This window comes from Esox lucius, chromosome 7, assembly GCF_011004845.1.
Source record: "Esox lucius isolate fEsoLuc1 chromosome 7, fEsoLuc1.pri, whole genome shotgun sequence".
NCBI lineage: Eukaryota > Metazoa > Chordata > Actinopteri > Esociformes > Esocidae > Esox > Esox lucius.
In genome coordinates this window covers 27,146,517-27,170,486 of record NC_047575.1, presented here as the reverse complement: position 1 = coordinate 27,170,486, position 23,970 = coordinate 27,146,517, and the positions used below count along the sequence as shown (strand labels likewise).

Sequence of the window (23,970 nt, the reverse complement as noted above, 5' to 3'; positions counted from 1 at the left end):
CGTTAAAATGTTCTGAAAAATCAAGCGAACCAATAAATGTTAAAGGTTTATTTGCACAAAATAAAACTTGTTTAGATACAGAAAGAAACAATGTACATTGTCCAAAAAAAGTAACTTAAACAAAATAAACTATCACATTATAATTGAATAGATTGTTATTGCTGCTTCCACAGCCATCAGTGTGCATTTGACAAACTCCAAATGTATTATTTTACTCGTGCTTATGTGTATTGAAATGTCTGAAACCTAAAATAAACATCATGTGGTTGAAAACACTGCATAGTTGTGATATATGACAGTGCTGAACACGTCCGACTCTGGCCAGCCCAGGTGCGAAAGCACAGTTTGAATCTGGCAGTTAAGCGACGTCACTGAACATTCTAAATACAATGTGGGACCGTACTCTCAGGAGCACAGAAGTAAAAATCCCATATATGTGACCATAACGGTAATTTTTTATGCTGAGTATTTTCGTGTTGCTGACTGGCCTACGCTAGGCCCATTTTTGATGCGCGGCACCGTTATTCAATATTTTTTTTCTGTCCTGCTGTAATGTTTTTTTCATCTGATATTTTGTCCCCACCACTTTTCAACACAAACTGACGCCCCTGTTTAAAAGTATAATTGATCATTAGAAAACCCTTTGGCAATTATGTTACCACAGCTGAAAACTGTTGTGTTGATTAAAGAAGCAATAAAACTGCCCTTTAGACTAGTTGAGTATCTAAAGCCTCAGAAACTGCGGCCTCAATTACAGGCTCAGTATGGCCAGAAGCAAAGTACTTTCTTCTGAAACTCATCAGTCTATTCTTGTTCTGAGGAATGAAGGCTATACCATGTGAGAAATTGCCAAGAAACTGAAGATCTTGTGCAACGTTGTGTACTACCCGCTTCACAGAACAGCGCAAAACTGGCTCTAACCAGAATAAAAGAGGAGTGGGAGGCCCCGGTGCCCAGCAAGAGGACAAATACATTACAGTCTACTGGTCCTCAACCGGCAGCTTCATTAAATAGTACACTGGGATAAGAAAATATGTTTCCAGAAAGGTGTGCCAATTTATTGAACATAAAAAACGTAAATATCTGTCTGTAGAACATATCAATCCCTGGCAAATATTATAAAATGTGAATTAACTTTGTAATTATGGGGTATTTTGGGGTAGATTGATTATAATTGACAAAATGTGGCAAAATGTAATTGTACAGAATACATTCCTAAGGCACTGTACAGGCACAGTAGTAACATCCGCCCACCCGCCAAAGGTTGGTAGAATTCGGCTGGGCCGTGTAATGCAGTCACTCTTACTAGCCACTTTGGCGGGTGGCATTCTATGTATCTATATCGATGTACATACAGTGGCGTAGGTTTCATTATACATAAATAGGACATGCTCCACCTATTTTTGAAAATGGCATTTTGTCCTCCCCCATTAACCAAACTCTTATTATGAATGAGAGTAGCTCAAACTCTTTAGAACAGTGTGGAGGGAGGATGGTAAGCAATTGTGTAATTCAAATCAGACTGGCTTGAGGACCACACACAGGTTATTTGCTGTGAGGTAGGTGCTGGAAATGTGCACAGTGCTGTAGAGGCTACTGTTGCTACTAGCAACTGTGATGTTTGGCTCTTGAAAGTTTGGTGATCTAGCTGACATTACCTCTAGCTAACTGCCTCCAATAATGTATCAATAAGGTAGATAATTAGCTGATCTATCAAAAAATATATATTCAAACCAGCAACCATGTTAGGTTTGGTTAAGCTAACATTATATATTAACGATAGTAACAAAATATATATTGCTTGCTAGCTAACGTTTTGTTTGCTAGCTAGCGAACAGTCTAACATTAATACTACTTTCACCTCACTTCCTGCTAGCATCAAGATTACACCAGCCATGAAGACTTATGTTAGACATTCCGGTGTTTTTTCTACGCAAAGACCAAGAGAGTGCTACAGCTAGCCAGCTATGAGACATTAGAAGATATACACTGCTCAAAAAAATTAAGGGAACAAGTAATCATCACAGTATAACACCAAGTCAAATCAATCTGTCCAGTTAGGAAGCATAAGCAATTGTGAATCAATGTCACCTGCTTTGGTGCAAATGAAAATGATAACAGGTGCACTGGATTGGCAACAGCAAAACCACCCCCAAAAAGAGAATGGTTTTGCATGCAGTGGGCACAGACAATTGCTCTCTCCTTATCCTCCTGACTGATTCTTCTCTAGTTTTGCAATTTGCTAGTGTCCTTGTCACTACGGGTAGCATGAGGTGGTACCTGCAGCCCATTCGAGTTCCAGTCCAGCTCCTCCAGAATTCCACATCCATACGTGTTGTTGCAAAAGGTTTGCTGTCTCAAGAGCATGGAAGACATACCAGGAGATGGGCTGTAACACAAGGAGAGCTGGACAGGGCTGTGGAAGGGCATCAACCCAGCAGCCGGACCGGTATCTGCTCCTTTGTGCAAGGAGGTACAGGAGGAGCACTGCCAGAGGCCTACAAAATGACATACAGCGGGCTACTGGTGTGCATGTTTCTGACCGAACTGTCAGAAACAGACTCCATGAGGGTGGCATGAGGGCCCTACGTCCCCTAGTGGGACCTGTGCTCACAGTCCAGCACTGTGCAGCTTGATTGGTATTCACCAAAGAACACGAGAATTGGCAGGTCTGCCATTGGTGCATGTGACAGGCGTGAAAGAGTCTGGAGACGTCGTGGTGAATGTTATGATGCCTGCAACATCATCCAGCATGACCGGTTTGGGAGTGGGTCAGTTATGGTCTGGGAAGGCATATCCTTGGAGGGTCACACAGACCTCCATGTGCTAGCCAACGATAACCTGACTTCAGTTAGGTACCGGGATGAAATCCTCAGACCCAACATCAGACCTTATGCTGGTGCAGTGGGCCCTGGGTTCCTCCTGGTGAAGGACAATGCCCAGCCCCTTGTGGCCAGAGTGTGTAAGCAGTGAAGGCTTTGACGACATTGACTGGCCCTCATGTTCCCCAGAACTGAATCCAATTGAGAACTTCTGGGACATTATGCATCGGTGGATCTGACGCCGCCAAGTAGCGCCACAGACCATCCAGGAGCTCACTGATGCCCTGATCCAGGCCTGGGTAAAGACCCCCAAGGACACCATCCGCTGTCTCATCAGGAGCACGTGGGGCCATACACACTACTGAGTTACATTATGAGTTGTCTTGATGAAATTCACGCAGGTTGGAACTGTTACGGGTTGCTTCCCCTCCGCCCTGAGTCAGGTGGTTCGGTCCCTATTTGTTTTTTCACCTGGAGTGCTGGGGGTGTGTTCAGTAGGGCAAGGGGCGTGGCAGAGTCTTCACTGCAGAGCCATTCTTCGCAGCTGCACCTCATCCACATGATTCACTCCAGCTATATTTAAACCCGGACTGATCACCTCTTCGGCGCCAGTTCGTTATCTACTACCCATGTGGTACTTGGCTGTCAGTTCTAGTTACTTGCTACTTGCTATTATCATCCGTGTATTCTCGTGCGCTCTATTTTGCCTTTGTTCCCTGAGTTTGTACTTACCCTGTGTTTCTCTCCTGTTACCTGATCAGACCTGCTGCTTCCTCTGCTGCGCCTACTAGCTCCTGGCCTCACCACCCAACCTTCGCCGTCAGCTCTCCCCCAGCTTCGGACCTGCCTACACAGTATTCTCGGAGTACCCTGGCTCTCCATTAAAACCTTTTTTTTTAACCTACCTTACGTGGTCTGTGTGATTTCTCTGCGTTCTGGGTCAGACGTACTCTAACAGGAACAGCCTGTGATTAACTTTGATTTTCAGTGTGAGTCTCAATCCAGCCCTCAATCAGTAGGTGATTTACATTCATCGAGACCCGATGTGTGATTTAAGTGTTCCCTTAATTTTTTTGAGCAGTGTAGTTAGATAACTAACTAGCCTAATAGTTGATATCGTGAAAACGTGGCTAATGTTACATGTAGTTCCCCACATTGGTAGCTGCAGTTGACATTTCAACCTAATGTGGATCTTATAGATCAAACATTGCCATCAGATTCTGCAGGCGTCAATGTAGATCAAGCTGTTCATGTCATATTCTGTACTGCATTTTAGCAGGATCAGACGGTGACCATGACAGGGGTTCCTGTCAGCAGGATTAGACAGCCAGGGAGAAAAGGTCAACCATCGAGCTGAGGTGAAATGCTGCTACATGGCAGTAGTCTATAAAAGTGGATAATTTAAACAAAATAATTTATGTTATAATGTGCAGCCCATATCTTGAATGCTCACATAACTATGTTAGCAGAACCAGAAGGATGTTGAGTGTAGTCATGCCAGAGGGTTGTGGGAGGCAAAATGTACATGTAGATCCCATTATATCAGCCATACACATTGAAATACCGAGGTCTGTGTAGTAACGCTTCACTAACAGCACACATCACAGATAATAGCTTAACTAAGTAATATTTAGTAGTTTTATATATATATTTTTTTCTGTTTACCTGTATAAGCTTGTTGGACATCCCATTCCAAAACCTTGGGTATTTGCAACAAATATTTGTCCTACTCACATTTGAAATCAATCCTATGCCCCTCTCTATATATATTTTCTTTATTGCAGTCTTCTCAAAAGACATCTGAAATAATAAACTAATTACAATGTGACTGACACTACGAGCAATGCCCCTCCAACTCCCATTAGCACTACTTGCATACAGCGTTTGATTCTGGTCCATCTGTGTTAGGCTTATTGCCTTGCAAGCAAGTGACCAACAGCCTGAACAAAATAGGCTACAATGTAAGACACCATAGTCAACTTTAATCAGATACAATTTAATTTCCCAAAAACTAAATTGTGACTACTGAAAATGCTGTGTAGCCAGTCTGTGTTGCCCCTAATGGCACAAACAAATGGTGGACCAATATGTTTGATGCAACACCAGTAATGACACACACATAATTGCAATTGTTTGCAGTTGATGCTTTTCATCTCTCCAAATGTTGACACGCTATTATTCCAGAACAGTTGTATACACATCACAAAAACAATGGCGATCGTATTTTCATTCTTGCATTTCATTTTTTGCACACTACTTTTAAGTCAGTTCAGAAAATATATAGTTTTGTTATGTTAGGATAATCAAGTAGTAATTTGATGCTGGACTTTGTAATGATTGTTCTGTAATAAGTGCAGCTTTAATGACACATTATTGGGAGTGATGGTAATGTCTTCTGCTTTCATCGAGCCACACTGAGAATCCCTGAGCTGGGGAAAACACAAAGGCCGATACACCCTTGATACATTTTTAATGAGCCCCGGTCTTTGTTTCCGCCCTGTGCTATTTCAGGCCAAATTCAGTCAACATATATTTAAGATCATGTTCAGCTTTTGTTCTTGTTTATTCTGGTGTTGCTAGGCTTCTCCTCAGCAACGAACATTGGGAGATTAGAAGCTATTGACACATTCAAAACTATTCGTAAGTGGGAAAGTAATTAGGTAAAAGCATGATGACAGTGAAGTTCAAAATGAAAAAAAGTGGTAAATTTGAAAATTCCAAGATGGATGGTGTGTTAGAGTCTAAGCTTGTTTATTTGCAGAATTCACAGTTATTATTCACAGCCCTGACATTTTCGATTTCCCAGTTCTAAATTATTTTGAATGCGGAATATTTAGTATGATTACTGACATGGTGAGGACTGTCACAAATAGAAGTTATTGACAAACCCAATGTCTTTTTTTCGCTGCCACCTTATACCCGGGGACCCCTTTTTTTTCATGTCGGCCCATGCCCCTCGAAAAGTCTGTCCGCAGCCCTGCTTCTAATGCAAGCAAGGGATTTAGATATTTGGGGGGCATGTGTTCACCAAGTGTTCTTATTACGGGGAAGGAAGCAATATACCCACTTCTAACATTAGTGGGAGAATTCCCCTTCTCACTCCGCTCCTACGCCCTGGAATGCATGGCAGTTCCTACGCCCTTGAATGCATGGCAGTTCTTATGCCCTTGAATGCATGGCAGTTCCTACACCTAAATCCTACAGATTTCAATTTGGTTTCCCTACTTTTAATTAATTATGTGCCTTTATTAACACCATGGGAGTAGACTAAAGGATAAAACCTTTTTTCTAAACAGCACTGTTACCAATAGCCCCAATGTGTCATAAAATACAATAATTAAATTGCTTGATGGACCATGTTTGGGAAATATTAAAACAACTAATTGTGATGTTAGGGTAGTAGAAATTGTAATATGTTTTTTTGTTTTAAATAAAAAGGTCAATCTTTTTATACAAGCAGCCTCCAGAGGAACAAGTCTGTGATTCGCGAAAGGCTGGGCTACATTAAAGTAGCTTGTTAGAAATGAATAACCCAATATATTTTCATTGACTGTTCAAACAACAAAAAACAGCAAGACTGTCGCCTTTTTTCAAACATTAATTTTGTTCAGAAGTAGACCTAAAAATTTGATATTCCAGGCTATTGTGAAATGGTAGCCAACCCTAGTCCTGTGCTGTTTTTCTGTGTGACCAAATCATGATGATAATCTCTTTTTAGCTGATGGGAGTGACTACACTCAAACGGCATATCCAACTGGTAAAGTGGTGTAGATTACACAAGCAAGAACAATCATCTTTGAAAGGGTGTATTTTTTCATAACAAACAAGATTGCATCATATGACGTTTTGAGAAGCTAAGGATGGCCAGCTTGCTTTATTTTCACCCTAAATTTCCTTGCTTTATACCAGAGGCGTTGCTAGGATCACAATACATTCGGGGCTCAGCACCCATTTTTCCCCACATTAACTACTGGGGACAGGTGAGAGTATCATCCAAAAAGGACTCTACTAAAGTGTGTATGCCTTTAATTAGAATTGAGGAAAGTGACAACCACTTTTTACTATTTCCAATTAATCAATACCTAATCTGCTTATGTTTGGGCATATCATTCCCCTCACTCTATTGGAGCTGACTACAGGTTATGGAGCAGAATTGCGTGCTTCAGAAGACTCCCATAGATCACAGTGGCATTTTTGTACTTCACTATAGGGACTGACAGTGACCTGAAATCTGCCTGGTGATTGGTAACACACCGACCCCATTTCCCCTCAATTCAATCTTGTGTTACTGGCACATGGGCAGCTCGAATACACCACTAGAAACGAAAATATGTCTCTTATAGCCGATTGAAAATGAACGAATTGGACAACTGAACATCGAGTGAGTCATCAATAGGTCTAGGCATATATGCATTTACATTGTTTTCAAAGAAAGGTTTACATTTGTACATTTTACTTTTCCAGGGATTTCACATTGACATATACTCTCTCATTTTAAATTAGGCCCGAACATGTGGTTGAAGGATTTGTTATGGAAGAATTTAGTAACGTTATTGTGCACATTTCTTTTGCGAGGGTTTCGTTTGCGATCCACTGCAGCCAAACCAACTCCAGCACTCTTTCCTCACCGTGATGCTGCTGTAGTACCGTACCTGGAAATGTGATAAAGGGTGACCAATCATCTTCTCGCTGCTTGTCCGGTAGGAATATGTTGGTCTGAAGACGCTCGCGCTGGAACCGCAAGGGCATGCGTGCGTTCGCAACTATAGAGGTCCCCCTTTTCACTGGGCTACGTGCACACCTATTGCAATCGTTTTTTATCTGGAGCAGAGAGCGAAGGGGACACGTACCGATTCTGCGAGACGTGTTTCCTTGGTGAAGTGGACTGGAACTGTAATTTACAGGGGTGTTCCGTGAGAAAAAAATGAAAAGGTGCCGTTATAGGTTCTGAATGAGCACAAGGACATTGGGAGAACGTGTGACATGCGGTACAGAACCACTCAATTCAATCGCTCTATTACAATATCAATTTCATTGGGGAGCACAGGTATATGACCTCAACTCGTTTTATGAAAAGTAAGAAGACGTCGTTTCCTACCCGTTTGTGTGGAATTTTCGCTCCAGCTGAGAGTCGTGATGTCTGGCTCATTTCGCACATTGTTCCTGGGTAAGTTCAGTACATGAGCCACGCGCCGTATTATTAATTATATAATATATGTGCTGAATTGTAGCGCAATCAATGTTACACATGGTGTAGTTTAGTCTACGTTAGCCTATAGATTATGGTCTTTATAGCAATTTAAATTATAGGTTTACTACGTAATCCCTCTAAATGATTTTCCACAATGCGGCCACAGTTAAAGACGTGGCTAGGTCTTCCACAAGAACTTTCCGGTCATCCTAACCAAATCTGAAGTCGTAACTTTTGTATTTTTTTTTTTTTACTAATTTAAATGAAATATATCCTTCAGGATCTATTTACCCTATCCAATCATTACGTAGTCGATTCTACACTTAAACTGAAGAGGCAATGCTTGTTTAAATTCCTTTGATTTGAGTGTCCAACAGGTATTTTGAACACACCTTAAAATGCCTATGTTTTAGTCTTTTGCAAAGCTTCTGTGGCGTAGTGTATTGGTGATTGAAAGAACTTTGGAATGATAGCTTATCACAATTGATTTCCGTTGGGCAGTCCGTTAGATCCAAGAGCTAGGCTATGCGTAGGCTATTAGGCAATATTCCATGTATAAGGAGTAGTTGCAGTCTACTTAATAATTTGATTTATTATTGAGCTGTAATTATTAGGCCTAACATACAGCTATTTATATCTATAGCCTATATTTTTGTTGTTTTTGCGTGGGGTCAGACAATCAGATAAGGTCAGCTAATAAAACTGTATTGATAATTACAGAGCATACACAACTTCAGATACCGTTAATACTTTTTATTAGATGGCCCTGTCATCAACCGAAGTTGCTTGAACATTATCATAATTGTTAGGACGGAAAACTAAGCACAACTTAAGACGTTGTTCATACTTTTATTGTGCTGTTGTGTCAAAACTGCTTAATCAACATCATAACAATGTCAACACATTCAGGTTGGTCATGTACTGGTCAGTAAGCTTAAAAATGAAAGTAAAACGTTTTATTGACATTAGAACTTTAACATATGCAGATTCATCTGGAAAATAATGCACTTATACACAATTTTTATACAATCCAGCGATACTAAACTGTATGCATAAAATGTCCATAAGCTTGAATAAGAAATATGTGGGTTTGCCACTGCTCTTAAATAATTTAAGGTACAAACAACAAACTAATATTGAAAATGTATCAAGTAAACTTCAGCAACTGAGATTGCTTGTTAACATATTTTTGGTGTTGTTTGTACTGCTGTACGTTTTTCTACATTTTTAAGGTCTATAAATGCTTCTTAGGCATACAAAATAAAATGTGGATAAACCATTGACCTTTGCATATTTATTGCTGAGTATGATCAGATCAATGAAACCAAAACATGAGGAAGCAACCCTGAATGAATGACACCTTTTTCATAATTTTTTTGTCTTTTCAGTTTCTGAAATGCAGCTGGATTTGGACATAGCCAAAACACCATCCCAGAATGTCAAATTTTGCAGACTTGCTTGCTTTTTCATCCATCGTCATGCTCTCAGATGGGCATTTTAGGTCTAGCTCTGTTTTCCTTCCATACACCTTTAGAATTCTGTAATACACAGAGGTCATGTTTCATTCAATGATTGTGGGTTGTCCAGGTCTTGAGGCAGCAATGAATGCCCAAACCATTAAACTATTACCAACATACTTGACCTATTTTTGGAATGATCTGTTTGATTTTTGCCAGACAAAAGAGGAACGTTGTTGTCCAAAACTTTCACTTTTGACTCCCCTGTCCATTGAACATTCTCACTGGAATCTTGACAATTTTCCAGGTCTTTTTGGCAAAGTTGAGTCATTTATTATTTTTGAAACACGGGGGCCTGCTGTGGACATACTTTCCTTCCTCAGAACATGGATAGAACTTGCATAAAATGAAGGAACCTTGCATTTTACTCTGTATCAAAGTATTCTGAAGAACTCCGACAGTTTCATCTATTGTTGAGATACTAATGCGTCCAATTTAGATGTTGTGGCAGAACCTTTCAGCAAGCAGTTCATGCAAAGAAAAATAATAAAATGTAGCTGAGTTCAAGCAGTTCAGAATGAAAGTGCTCAACAACTTTCCCTTACAGTGAGGTGACAGATGTTGTAGATAAGTTGTACAGCAAGGTGAAAGATTGCATGGTGGCCTAAGCAGTTATTAAGTGTAAGGGAGCAATTGTTATTCATGACACTGGCTGTACTAGCCCACTATAACCCACTATAATAACTCAACATCTAAATACCACCCTGGAATACTATAACTAACACACAGCCAATGAAAACCCAATTAGTAACCTTACATATACTATAATAACTAAATTACCACTGCCACCACTTCCACACTACTAATTCAAAACCATAAATACTTAAAGAGCAGCAAGCACACCTACCTTTTTCCTTTTTTATTACAATCTCCCTTTCCTATTTAAATTACAATGTTGTTTGCATAATTTTGGTTTTAAGTCTGTTATTTATTTAACCGTCTTGGACTATTCTAATGACTGTTCCTCATTGCACCCTATGTTTTATTTAGTTATGGTATGTGAAAAGTATGCAGAATCAAAATTCTATGCTATAAATTTTTCTGAAAACAGCAAGCCATAGACATTGCATCATCTTTCCCTGGCACTCATTTAGTGTAGGCTGTAGTTTAGGTAGCTGCAAGAAGCACTGTTATAATGCCATCAATCTACACTAAACCTGCACACTAAGGCGACCTCATTCACTTATTTGGGATTGAGCAAAATCACAGAAAGCAGCATTAGTCACCCTGAACTAAATTATTTTTATGTGTGTTTTTTGTTGGGTCAGTGATGCTCTGAGAACCCCAATCTTAGGGATGTCCGGCTGAACTGTCGGGACGGACTGAGAGCAGAACATGCCGCCTCAGTTAGCCTGCTTGTCCATAGGGTGATGAGACTGAGTTTCCATTAGTTGCATTATGGCATTGAGTTAGACAGACCATGCAACCCAGCCCAAGCGGCAGATAGAACATGCTTTGCCGCATGGTAGTCATTTTGCCTCTGAGCATATCAAACAAAGCAAGTAGCTAATCGGTGAGAAAATAAGCATTGGTGGAAGGTTCTGCTTATCCAACTTTGTCATTAATTAGTATTGTCACAGAATTATGTTTTCCTTTGTTATTTTATTTTTGTCAGTAGACATGATATTAGACTGTCCTCTTAAAATGGGGAATCAGAATGAGAATGTATTTTGATATAGGTTAGCCTGCACATAAAATGATGCTCATCTTGTCTTACTTCATCTAGGGTGGTCATAGTCTCACCACTCAAGGACGTTTTTATTTCAGAAATTATATACCTCATCGGATAGGACTACATTTCGAGGAATATAATGAATAGAAAGACGTATTGTTCACTTGAATGGAATTCATTTTCTTTTCATTTTGTTTCTATAATATTTTCCTACCCAATTGGATTAACCCAGATGGATAACTCTTGAAAAAACTGTTGCTGGAAATGGACATATCCAAACATGGCTGAATGTTATTATTATCTGTTATGTCCAGGATGCTTCAACCCAAATGATTAGGGAAATACAGTGGAGTACATTATAACAAGCCTTTCACATTGAATTTCGTAACCTCCCTTTTGGAACAAGCTGACGGCCTCCATTGGAATTTTAGTTTTTGATGACTGACTGGGATGGTGAATAACCCTGGCACCATTCATGTGTCAGGGAGCTGATGGGGAAAATGAGTCTCCTTTCTCCTTGCAGTCAGTGTTGCTCCCCAGCCAGTTCTCCCCTCGGATTTGTCACTCGCCCAGTGACTTGCTGCTGTTTCACACTCTATTTTTAGAACACTTAGATGTTGACCTTTATGATTTTAGCTTTTCCCTTATATTTGTTCATCCCTCTTTCCATTCAAACCTTAGTATGAAATATCAAACTTGTAGTAATGGAGTCCCACAACTCACACATTACCATACCTCAGAGAATTACTTCTACCACTTGATTTTTTTTGTCATTTTGCACATCCTCTTAACTAGAATGACTTACAAGAGCAAATGGGGTTAAGTACCATGCTCAAGGGCACAGTGACATATTGTTCACATCTTTTGGTCTATAATTTGAACTTGCAACCTTTCGGTTAATGTCCCAACACTCTAACCATCAGACTGTCTTCCGCCCCTATGCATGTGTATGCCTTCATGTGATCTATCAAGTTGAATGCTAACAGTAAGTAAAAAAAACAGAAAGAAAATATCCGTCCCTAGTCTAGGTTATATTTAGAGAACATCTCCAGAGGCGGGCAAAGTATCAGTCAAGTGTAGAGATGACACGAGCTTCTAGACTCTAGAGCCAGAGGTTAGGAAGTGACATCTTGCTATGCTGCTCTGGCCTCAAATCACAGGCACTCACTCTTTCTGTCCTCTCTCTCTCTCTCTCTCTCTCTGTCCCCTTTCTGATCTTTTTTCCTCGCGTCTCTGTCATTCTCTCTGTTTTTCCCTACTCTGTCTCTTGGGTGAAAGCTCTAGTCAAGTGGCTCTAGATAGTAGCTCTGTTATTGTCTTACAGTGAGACAGATATCACTGTTGACTTTGCCTCTCAATCACGGGCCAGTTCCAGATAGCTAGAGCCTCACTGGGGTGCTTGCGTCATTCCTGTGCGCTTCGTGGACTGTCGCTAGGCACGTGTCACTCAAATCAAAACAAAAATAATATTAAGGGCCCTTTTAAAGGTCCTTGTCCCAGTTGAAGTCCATGCATGTTGAATGGTCGGCACATGGTGGAATCCTTATTTTCATTTAGGCTGCAATCAAAACAGGAATAATTGTAATACCAGTGACAAATGGAAAAATCGATAAAATCTATGGTGTGTGGTAGATTCTGAAGCAGTCACCTCTGGTTCATTATAAATCTCATTAGAAGGTTGTTAAAGGAGTTTGCGTTATGCTGCAATCCTGACTCCTGACATGGTTTTTGCTGTAATGGTAAACAACATCTTTCACATGACCAAGGCCACCTCAGTCTCAGGTGAGTGTTTCTCCAGGTTGGCTGGACCAAAGGGTGCTGCCTGTACATGGGGAAAAGAGGATCTGGTTATTGTGGGTGGGGGGACTCGGTTTTAATTAGCACAAAGCTGCACAACAGGGGGACACCCCCCCACAGAGAGTAACTTCAGCCAGCTGACGTAAATCACAGTGACACTGCTCCCATACACACACACACACAGCCCTCGCTGCCCGCACATTTGGTCCATCACAGCCAAACATGCGGCAACCACCTACTGTGGCACTGCTCCAAAATAGCATGAATGGAGAAAAGAATGGATAACCTGAGGGAGAAAAGTGAGCCTTGCTAAAACTGGAGGCCAAGTAGCACAGACATGCAATTTTCTAGTCCTAACTTTACCTGAGTGGATTGGTTAAAAATATATTTTGACCTGTTTGCCACATTTTTGCTTTATTTTGATACATCATTGATGCACTGATACACTTAGCAAAGTTGTGGAAAGTGTGCATATATCCAAGCAAAGCTCATTTAGCTCAGACAAGATTTGCAAAATTCAAATGTGCAACAAAGGCCCCTAATACCATAAGGTTGCATAGAAATATTTCTAGAAATGCTCTGTAACTGGATATTTCAAATTAGAACATTATTAAAATCTTCCTGAACAAGCTCATCTAAAGGAGAGTGATAAGATCCAGAAAACTATTTCTGATGCATATCCATTGAGAAATGCTAATTGATGATATCTTAGAAGCAGACAATTTGTGGTTCTCACTTGGTAAGACACATTTTTGGGAACTGTCTATAAAGTTGTTTCTGTGAAAACCTTACGTTTATTTAACTGGAAACATTTAGATGGCACAATGTTCACATTCCTACATATTGTTTACTTGCAAAGGGAGTTTAGTTCACTTCATGTAATTACTGTCTTTAGCTATGGGTGATTTCTAACCCTTATAATAATGCACCTAAATTAATAATTTTGTTGAATTATTTAATTGCAGTTTTTCCAGAATTATTGTTAGTAGATAGCCTTGCAATCTCAAAGCCAGTCACATTAAATATTGGTTCTTCCATCCTTGATCAAGACAGTTAATCCAAATCTTAGCTCTATAAGGCAGCACCAGTCCTTCATTTGTAAATTGCGAGGTATGTGCTCCACAAGAGAGGTGGATCCGGTGGGCAGAGAGGTGCCAGAATGTAAACTGGATTCATCATGTTATTGTAATTTAAATGAAATAGTTTTTATGTCAGTCGTTGCAACCTGAATAGGCTCTAAGTCTGTATAAATTGTCATCTACCCTTTTCTGTTTTACCCTTCTATGTACCCAAGAATCTCCTCATATTTTTTAAAACATGTACCAGTGGTTAAAGAATGAGGCTTGAAAGTGCTTTATTGTATTGGTGTTAAGAAGCTGTGCATCATTTGTCAGATTTTGGAATAGATTTCTTTCATGTGCCCCATATGGTTCGTTATGGAATGACGCTAACTAATCTTGATTACATGTATAGTTGCCCTGGACCATGGGATTTCTGCATATATGGTAGGTTCTCGATGGATGCTCTGTATGATATGACACTGGATGCTCTTTATCTTTTTGTCGACAAGACACTTTAGTGATGTAGGCTTAACATGTTTGTTGAATTGCCTTACTCATCACTGTGTTTCTTTGTCCTTTTAAAATATCTGCATTGCCTACTGCTGTCTTGTAAATTGAACCTGAAATAATTGTCTTTGAAGTCTTTATTTAATGTCTGTCTTTTTTTATGTTGTGTGCATAAACACCACACGCTCTTGTCATGGTGTCAGCTAATAGAGTTCCCAATAATGCATAGAATTGTTCTTGCGGTTCCCTGACCCCATCAATTTTAGGTATGATTGATTCAATTACAGACAGATTCAGAGTGCAGAGGACAAAGAACTCACGTCTCTACTTAAGTGTTGGGAAATGTTTTGAATGGTTTGAGTTTACTTTAATTCAAACCATGTGCACATTTGCTTTCATAGTGAAAAAAATAAGGCTGATGTTCATTTCCAAATATTTGTCTTGCATTAACAACGCCACCCTGCAGATGTATGCATTTATTTTCTCTCTCTCTCTCTCTCTCTCTCTCTCTCGCATGTGTGTTTGTATGTGTGTTTGTGTGCACATCAACATGATTTACTATCATTCTGGTGGGTTTGAACTTAACTATGAAACATGATCATTCCAAAATACTTACAGAAGTAAATATCCATGAAAGTCAAATATAATGGATGATAGATTGTGTTATAATTCATTCCATTGCTGTTTATTAATTAGTTGGCTTAAAAACATCAGTGACACTTCAGCGTATTTGATGAAGTATTATGTACAGTAGTCTATCGCTTTGTTAGGTTTCATTTTAAGATTAGGAACTCACTTTCTAATTGGCTTGAGACCTTGGCATTATGAGAAGTGCACTAGTTGAAACAGCATCAGTGGTGTCCATATTAGCAGAGTCTCACTCTCAGCGTGAGGTTGTCTTAATATGGGCACTGCATGCGTCACATGTTATTCTCAGTTCTCCTTTCAGAAGCAGAGCCTCGAAGATGACGCTCTGCTGTGCTCAGGGAGTCAACTTTGGTTTTTTGGAAGGCAAAATGTGTTACATGTACAACCATAGTGCCATTTATTCCCCAACCAGTGCCTCAACCTTCTGTGGAAATGAAAAGTAAACACAGTGGGAATGGGATTGATCCTGTTTGGGCTGGGATATTAAGTCCCACATTATTAGACTTAAAAATCCATGCTTATACTGCAGATAACTTTGCTGAAGTAGGCTTCTCACAGTCACCCCATTGTTTCCCTCTCCTCTATCTCGCCGTCTCCAAACAGATGGCAGCGCCATTCCCGTTGCTTTACGAGTCGTTACATTTTACTTCGGGGTGAAATGGAGCCTTTCCACCATGCTGGACGTGCAGATGTGTATCTTCACTGGTGTTATGTTTCCGTGGTGTGGTGGTTGGATTCTGGGCAAGCATCGCACCGGCCCTCGATTGGTCCTTAAAGTCATAATTAGAAAAACCTTAAGGAATGCGATTAAAGGGTCTCATTCAAGGATTTTCTCCAATGGAGCCATACTGAAATAACGAGGCCTCGGTCAGCAGAAAAAACGGCATGTGCTCCTCTAGCATCTCCTTTGGGCCTGACATGAGTTTCTGCAGAGCTGTTGTGTTTATGTGCTGTTGCTCCTTTTTATAGAAGTAACAAATTGAGCCTGCTTTGGGATTTAACGGAAATGTGTGAAGTTTAAACGCATGTTTCACTTTACCCACCTCAACCATTGTTTATTCATTCACTGTCTCTCCTGTGTCTATTCCTGCCCTCTTTACCTTGGTGATCATGTTCTCTGACAGGCTAACTGCAGTGTACACAGCTTCTGGAGAACACAAAAGGCTGTGGTCCCTCTCAGATACCTACATTTTCTTTGTGTTCACAGAAAATGTGACATTTAGGAAAAGACATGCCATTTAAAGGAGTCAGAGTAACAAAAATAAATCGATGTTGCTTTAGGCATTTCCTTGTGGACTTTAAGGTATGATATTCAAGATGTGACATCTAGAGGCTGTTGGTACAACCCATCTGTTGTTCTTCCTTTGTGCCCTTTTTTGGAAAATCTTATAGTGTTTCTTGTTAGCATAATTATTACTTTCAGTTATTATAGTTATTGTGTACTAAGTAGTTACTGTGGTAGTAGCCATCATTTCTGTGGTAGTAGCCGTCATTTCTGATTTATAGAATGGGGAAATAGTCAAAATTACACCTAAGGTAGGAGCAACTCATGGGGCTCTCCTTATTTTAGGGCTGTTATTTCATAGTGCAACAGTGGGTGAAAATGAGAGCCTGCCACTGTCTTGCTGTTGGGCAGAAATGGCAGATGTTAATATAAAATATACTGTATGTATGTATTGCCAGGCAGCGATGACTCCATCCACTCTTTTAACCTCTACGCTTGGATGCATTCCAGGCATTAAATAGTGAGGAACACAGGACCCACCCTGCCCGCCTCCCGCCACAATCCCCACAGATTTAATTAACAAGCCAATTAAATCTCCCCTACCCTGGTTTGGGTGAGAGAGCCTTAGAGATAGATGCCTGCTGCTTTAGCAACTCTCTCTAGCCGTAGTGGTCCATTGACCAACAGAAGGTATTTTCTGCAGCATCATCAACATAGCCATAACATTCGAAAATATGCACAAACAGAATGTCTGTGGCATGGCCTCAAACCAACAACGTTGCAAATCATGCCTCAACTCTGGAGCATTCCAAAATAAGCTTCCTGTTTTATATCATGTGTTGATTTAAGGAGTTTATGTATTGCATTGAAGGGAGTCTGCAAATCTAAGTGTTTTATCAGAGTGAGAAGTTCCGGTGAGATTATCAAACTAAACTGTTTGTAGAACCCGAAGAGAGACAGGTTTGACAAAGCAAATTAAAGCCAGCCTACAACATGGCATAGATGTAGTAAAGACGTAATTGGAAATTGGAATGTAATAGAAGTTATTTCTTTTTTATCTTCAACCACATATTGTTCTGTGGAAATCATCTTCATCCACTAAAAACTCCTAGAAGTAGCATCAAACCCAACCAGTTATGACTAAAATGTGTCTGCATCTTTTGGCTGGCTCCATACAAATCTTTAAGCCCCAGTTTCCTTTGTGGTGTATGATTTACACCGGCACCTTCTTTTGATGTAATCTGTGCTTCCGCGGGGCATGTAAGAGGTGAGGTTTATAGGATCTCCCTCCCTACAAATTATAAATGCTTGTGTTCTGCGTGTTGTTCATCCTAATGTCTGTTTGTTAATGTTTTAATAGCAACATTTGCGCTATAGGTGTAGTAGCATTATTGACACTATAGACATAGAATTATGTTGACTAGGCATAAGCAGTGTCTTGTACAGGGGTCTGTGTCACGCTTTCAAATGTATTTCAGTTTTTTTCTGTCTTAGAGGGCACTTCTTCTGGAAAGGTTATTATTGTCTTATCTTGTATTCCATTCATACATTTGCATAAATCCATTACCTCATAATCCCTTTTCCATTGTATATTTCAGGTCTTTCATACAGAGAGTGTTTTTCAATAAGACAATCTGGTTCAAGTCATGTGAAGGATAAAATAAATCTTAACCACATAAGCTTTATCAGAGGAAATAGCTCCTTAGTCAAGGAATGGGTGGATAGAGAGTGCAGAATGTGGCCAATATGTTTTAGACTGGATAATCTCAAACAATAGCTTATCCACTGTGACATGGGAAGGAATCCCAACATGCATGGTCAGAAGAGGCCTGCTTGTCAGCGCCACTGAGCACATGTCAACTTTGTAATACACAGACGGAGACGAATTGACACCACAGTGGGCTGAAAATTAATCGGGTGTCTGTCCTCAAATTTCACAGCACAGTGGACTGAGAAGAGTAGGAATGGATTTACAGAGAAGAGGAGAGGCCAGATCACAGGCATGAGATGGGATTCCATTTTCATCATCCCAGTTAATAGCACATGGTGCTTTCACACTTTATTGGTGACAACGAAGCTACCAAATATTTGATGGCCCTCGTAGCACCCCAAGTACCTTACAGGGCTGTCGCATTGTTTCACTCTTTTTTCAACACTGGTTCTGAAGCTGGTTCAGTTTTGGCCACAGAGTGTTCTTATGGGTGTTAATGATCGTTTATACGCTTACTAAGGCTGGTCGGGCAATAACCTAGCACAATCGATGTTAGTGGTCAGAACCTCGGTATAGCTTTCTACTAGAGTATTTGAATACATTGTGAATTAAAAGGGGGTGTTTATTAGCTACTCTGTAGAAACTGCTAGGATTGGAAGTGTTGTCGAAATATTCCTGCGCTCATATTCACGTTAATAATTCTAGTAGTTATGGGGCCCTTTTCTGGTCTAATAACCAAACCAGATAAAATGTTAGACCTTATACACCATAATGTGATAAGTCATGTAAAAAATAAATACATGCTGGCTATGCTGAAACCAGAGTTTGGCTTGGCCAAATTTCCTGCAATTCCATTTATCTTGACATTCGTAATGTTTTGTTCTTATTCTCACCAGAGGTCAAAAATCAGCCGGGACCTAAATGTCTAAGTACTTATAATGATTTTACATGTAGGATATTATTCATATATTTTTATACATACAGTAGGCCCATTATCTCTCACAAAGTTAAGAGTTTTCCATCAATCTAAAAAATACATGAAAATACAATAAAACAAAACCTGTTCTAATACCATGTGTCTTTATTAAGGGATTCTGTTTTATTCCCACTGATGCTGGCATGGCACTGGTTTTGTTTCAGGAACTGTCTTGTTATGCTGTGAGTCAGTGTTAGTGAGACAGCTCATTTGCACTCTTTGTTCACACAGCGATTGGTGCTTGAATGCACAAAGCATAGGTGTGAGGCCACGTTAAAGGCCACGTTGGTCAGTGTTCCATCAAACTTTCTACAAATGTGGACAGAACTGAACTGTAATATATTACACATAAACGTTTGTGTCAAAAACCAAGATTTTGCTCCACTACACCCATTCACCAGTGGATAAATGGTAGAATAGAACATAAAATGTGTTTACGGTTGATTCCATTCAAGCTACAATGCCCCGTTCCACCAGTCTTAACTGCCCCACACAGACACTGCAGTTCAATTCCAGTGATTTCTCAACAAGGGTTGTACTATTACACTCCCTATAACTGAAACTGTATTTCATAAACCTATAGCACAAGGAGAAGACACAAAGGTGTGGAGTGCATTCCAAATTGTGCTCTATTACCTTTTTCAGTGCGCTACTTTTGACCATACTGTATAGGGCGGCTGTCAAAATAAGTGCACTATGTGAAGAGCAGTGTGAATTTTGGGACACAGACTTACAGTTCCCCACTCATTCTATTCAGGACTGAGACAGGCCAATGGAATTACTCCCAGGGCTGATGTATGTCCATGACTCGGCTGCATCTTAATCACTGGGACAGTCCATATTTCACCAGTGTTTTCGTCTCTCCTCTGCTGCTTCATACGTACATAAGTACTACACGTACATAAGCACGCACGCACGCCCACACACACACACATTCGAAGAGAAATGCATGCACGCCAACACAAACACGGCAGTGTGTCCGTTGGTGTGGGGCTGTGTGTGTGTGAGTTTGTGGGGTGGCAGGGGTCAGTGTGCGTCTGTGTGTACATTTGTTTCTGTGTGTGTATATGTGTGCGCACATACCTGTGTAGCTCATCCATCATGGACGGTGGCCATCCAGTGCCCTCAGAGGAACATGGAGCTATCACTGTGACATTGGGCTCAGAGAGAGGAGAGAGATAGAGACAGTGGAGAGAGAGAGAGAGAGAGGGGGGGGGGGAGACGGAAGGGAGAGAGACAGTGAAGGGGGGGGGGGGTGGAGATGCATTGCAGCATCCAGTACCAGCATAACTCTTTTTCCCTGGAAAACAAACACCTGCATTCACTATATTTTTCAGTATCTCCCTCTGTATTTTCCTTTCCCCTACTCTCTCTTTCACAACTTTTTTTATTGTCTTCATCTGTCAATCTCCATATCTCTTTGTCCCTGACATTTCTCTGTCTCCCACCAACAAAGAATCACATATTAATCTTAGGGCAGACCAGACCAGAAGATAAACATCTATGGGTGACATTTCTAACTGAGTGGCACTTTATCCTTACTCATAAGGTTAGTGTTAAATATGATTGGTTAAGTTAATGGCTATGGAGGATAATTACCAATTTTCTTTTCCTCTGTTTGGTGTAATTTTACAGATAAACTTGCTTGCTTGTATTTATATAGCACAATTCATACATCGAAGCAATTCAATGTGCTTTACAAAGAAAAATGTATGAAAGTACAATAACAAAAACAAATAGTCAAATGAAAACATCAAAACAAATGAATCATCATAATAATATAAAATACAATAAGAAAACATATAAAAAATAGGATGGGATAAAAACATAGGAAGCTATAAGGCTAAACAGTGTGGTTAAGTTTAGGCACGTGAGAAGAGAAGTGTTTTTAACCTGGGGCACGTCTAAGATCTTCTGGTAGTTTATTCCAGTTTTGTACAGCATAAGTGCTAAACGCAGCTTGACCGTGTTTAGTTTGGACTCTGGGCTCTACTAGCTGACCTGTGTTCATGGATCTAAGAGCCCTGCTCGGTTTATATTCTTCAAACATTTCAGAAATGTATTCAGGTCCTAAACCATTCAGAGATTTTTAAACTAAAAGCACCACTTTGAAATCTATTCTGTAACTGACTGGATGCCAATGCAAATATTTAAGAAACTCTATGTAACAAATCCTGGGGAAAGGTGAGTCTAATGGTCAAGAGCATCAGGCCGGTGAAAAACAAAATGAGCTGATTCCTATTCCCAAGCTAACAAGGTGAATTGCTACCAGGTCACTGGAAATAAGAACATGTTCTAAGAATTATTGCTTGGTAAAATAATAATAAATAATTAAAGGCATCCATTGCTTGTTTTGTAAATGTGAATATTTTTATTTCTGATGCTTTACAGAAATCACATTGGCCAGCACAGTACAGTAATAATGTAATATACTATCCAAACTGACAACAGTGAGTCCACACTTTGCAACGTATAGGACCAATCATGGGTAACTGTCTTCCTCATGGACAAAAAGAGAGGTTTTTCCATTTTGCTGACTCAGTTTTAATCTAGCAACATTGTGTTTGCTGTTCAGATGTTCTAAATGCAAAGCTATCTAAAAATATGTCCTTATTTTATGTTTAGGTGATTAAACCAATATACTCATATTACATTTATATTTTGATCAATGGATTTTTGGTGATAGATGAGTACAAAGAAAATAAATGCACAATCTTAAGATTTTGCTTTACCAGCCTGCTTTACCAGTTATCCGTTTGTACTTAGCCTTCAGAACATTCACTACATACTTGCAAAGATTGTACCAGAATTTAAAAAAAAGGTTTCAAATAAAGAACTGTAAGGTGAAGTGAGGGTGAAAGGAGTGTGCCAAAATGGGATTGTGGGTAAGATTGTGGGTGAGTGCGGGGTTCTACAGTACATGAGTGGGTTGCGGAGCAGTTAGTGCTGGGCAGCCTGCAGAGGGGCAAGCTGTTCTGCAGAGGGGGTGAGTGGGATGGATGGGTGTGTGTGTGTGTATGTGTGTCTCTCTACATATGTAGGATGGCTCAAGTCACACTCACAATAATGCACTCCTTGTTGCCATCATATGTCTGTATTTGAGATGTGGATAATGTCATTTGTCAACAAATAGCCACTTCAGTAATTGACATCAAAACTGAAACAGACAGTATTCATACGCAAACAATTTCCTTCTTGGACTACTAGCAAGGAAAAGTGAAAAGCAGAGCTGCACGATTTGGATAAAATATTGAATCACGATTTATGACAAATATTGCAATTACGGTTATTATTTGCGATTTTCAAACATGGGTGTAAACCGCGTAAATAATCTCATTTAAAAATAGAGATCGTAGCCTACGTAATGTGTTATTAAACTGAATAAAAATCTAGATAAAAGTCAGTGTTTTCTATTTTATACTTATTACCAATTTGAAGGTGCAGCCTGTGAGGTATTGCCAACTTAGCAACTTTGTTGCTATATTTAGCCAGTTTTCAGGCACCTCTAGAGACTCTTTTTCAAAAAAGTGACTAGCGACAAATGTAGCAACTTTTTCTGGTGTTATTGGAGACTTTTGGAGACTCTGACGTGAAAGCACTTATCGTTCTCACTCAATGAGCAGTGAGTGCTGCCGTGGGCCCCTCCCCCGCCCAAAGCACTCACAGACGGCCCAGTCCTCGAGCAGCAGTCCCTCCCAGCTGCAGTGAGAGCAGGAGACGTTCATCCCTCCGCGTCCAGAGACTGCAAATGAATTGCGCATGCAGGAAGCCGCCGCTGACTGATCCCGCCCTGGCTTACGTTCACGGCGGGATGTAAATGTAAAATGTTCTTTGTCTAAAATAAATCACTTCATTTGACTCACACAGCCTCAGTCACTTTCTCACCTCGTCCACTGTCCAGGAATTGTGACATAAAAAAAACTAAACAAGAATCCACACAAAATAGTTCTTTTGTAGTTCTAAACATATTTAGGTTGTTTTTTACTAACTTTCTGTCTCTCCCATGACCTTATTCCTCTCCTACAGCGTCCATCACAATTACATGCACATGGCCAATTATGCAAATTAGGTGATGATGTAATTTAGTGACTTCTAGTGACTTTTAGGATAACCAATAGCTACTTTCCTTACTGAGGAGTTGGCAACAATGAGCCTGTGTGGAACTATTCGTTTAACTGCTCATGGTGTTTGCAGCGTTTGCTATGTTTGTGCCGTTGCCATAGCTGGTTAGGCAAAATTTTTCAACAGGTATATTTTCTCCCATATTAAGTTTGTAGGCACCAACACTGAAGCCTAAAGTTTTTATAGCCATGCTGTTGTGTATGTGGGACAATATGTTGGTGCCACTCGCTAACTTGAAGCAGACGTCTTCGCTAGCAGTTGCAGTGTTAACTCAGACTAACATTGAAAAAACATAAAGTAAGCAAAATTAGTCCAGGTATTACACTGAAAAACCATCAAGTATTTAAACAAAATTTGTCCAGGTAAGTATATAAGTAATCTACAAAAACTCTACAGCACCCACAAGAAAAACCATTACGGACATAGGATGCATGCTTGTTGCTTCGCGTGAAGCACATATTGTTCACCTTTTTTGGAGCAGAAAATCATGTGCAATATCCAAATCGTCAAGTTGGCGATTTGGATATTGCACCTATATCGCAATTTTGATTATATTTCAATTACTTGTGCAGCCCTAGTCAGAAGTGATGTCTCAAACGGATTGGGGCATTTTTGGATGTGTAATCATGGGAGAAAAACTATTTGAAATGTGTGTTTATTAAAGCTGATATACGGATCAGGATTAAACAGACAGACACATTACTTGATAAGCAGGAACAGT

At 40.0% G+C, this 23,970-nt stretch overlaps 1 protein-coding gene across 1 annotated transcript in view; it reads left to right on the top strand.

The window, feature by feature from the left end:
- The first annotated feature begins 7,517 nt into the window (after positions 1-7,517).
- Positions 7,518-23,970, top strand: part of LOC105011014 (CXADR-like membrane protein) — a 95,590-nt gene continuing 79,137 nt past the window's right edge. Inside the window, exon 1 of the mRNA XM_010870741.5 lies at positions 7,518-7,989. Coding sequence (XP_010869043.1) covers positions 7,959-7,989 — 31 coding nt within the window. The 5' untranslated portion in view covers positions 7,518-7,958. The remainder of the gene's footprint in view (positions 7,990-23,970) is intronic.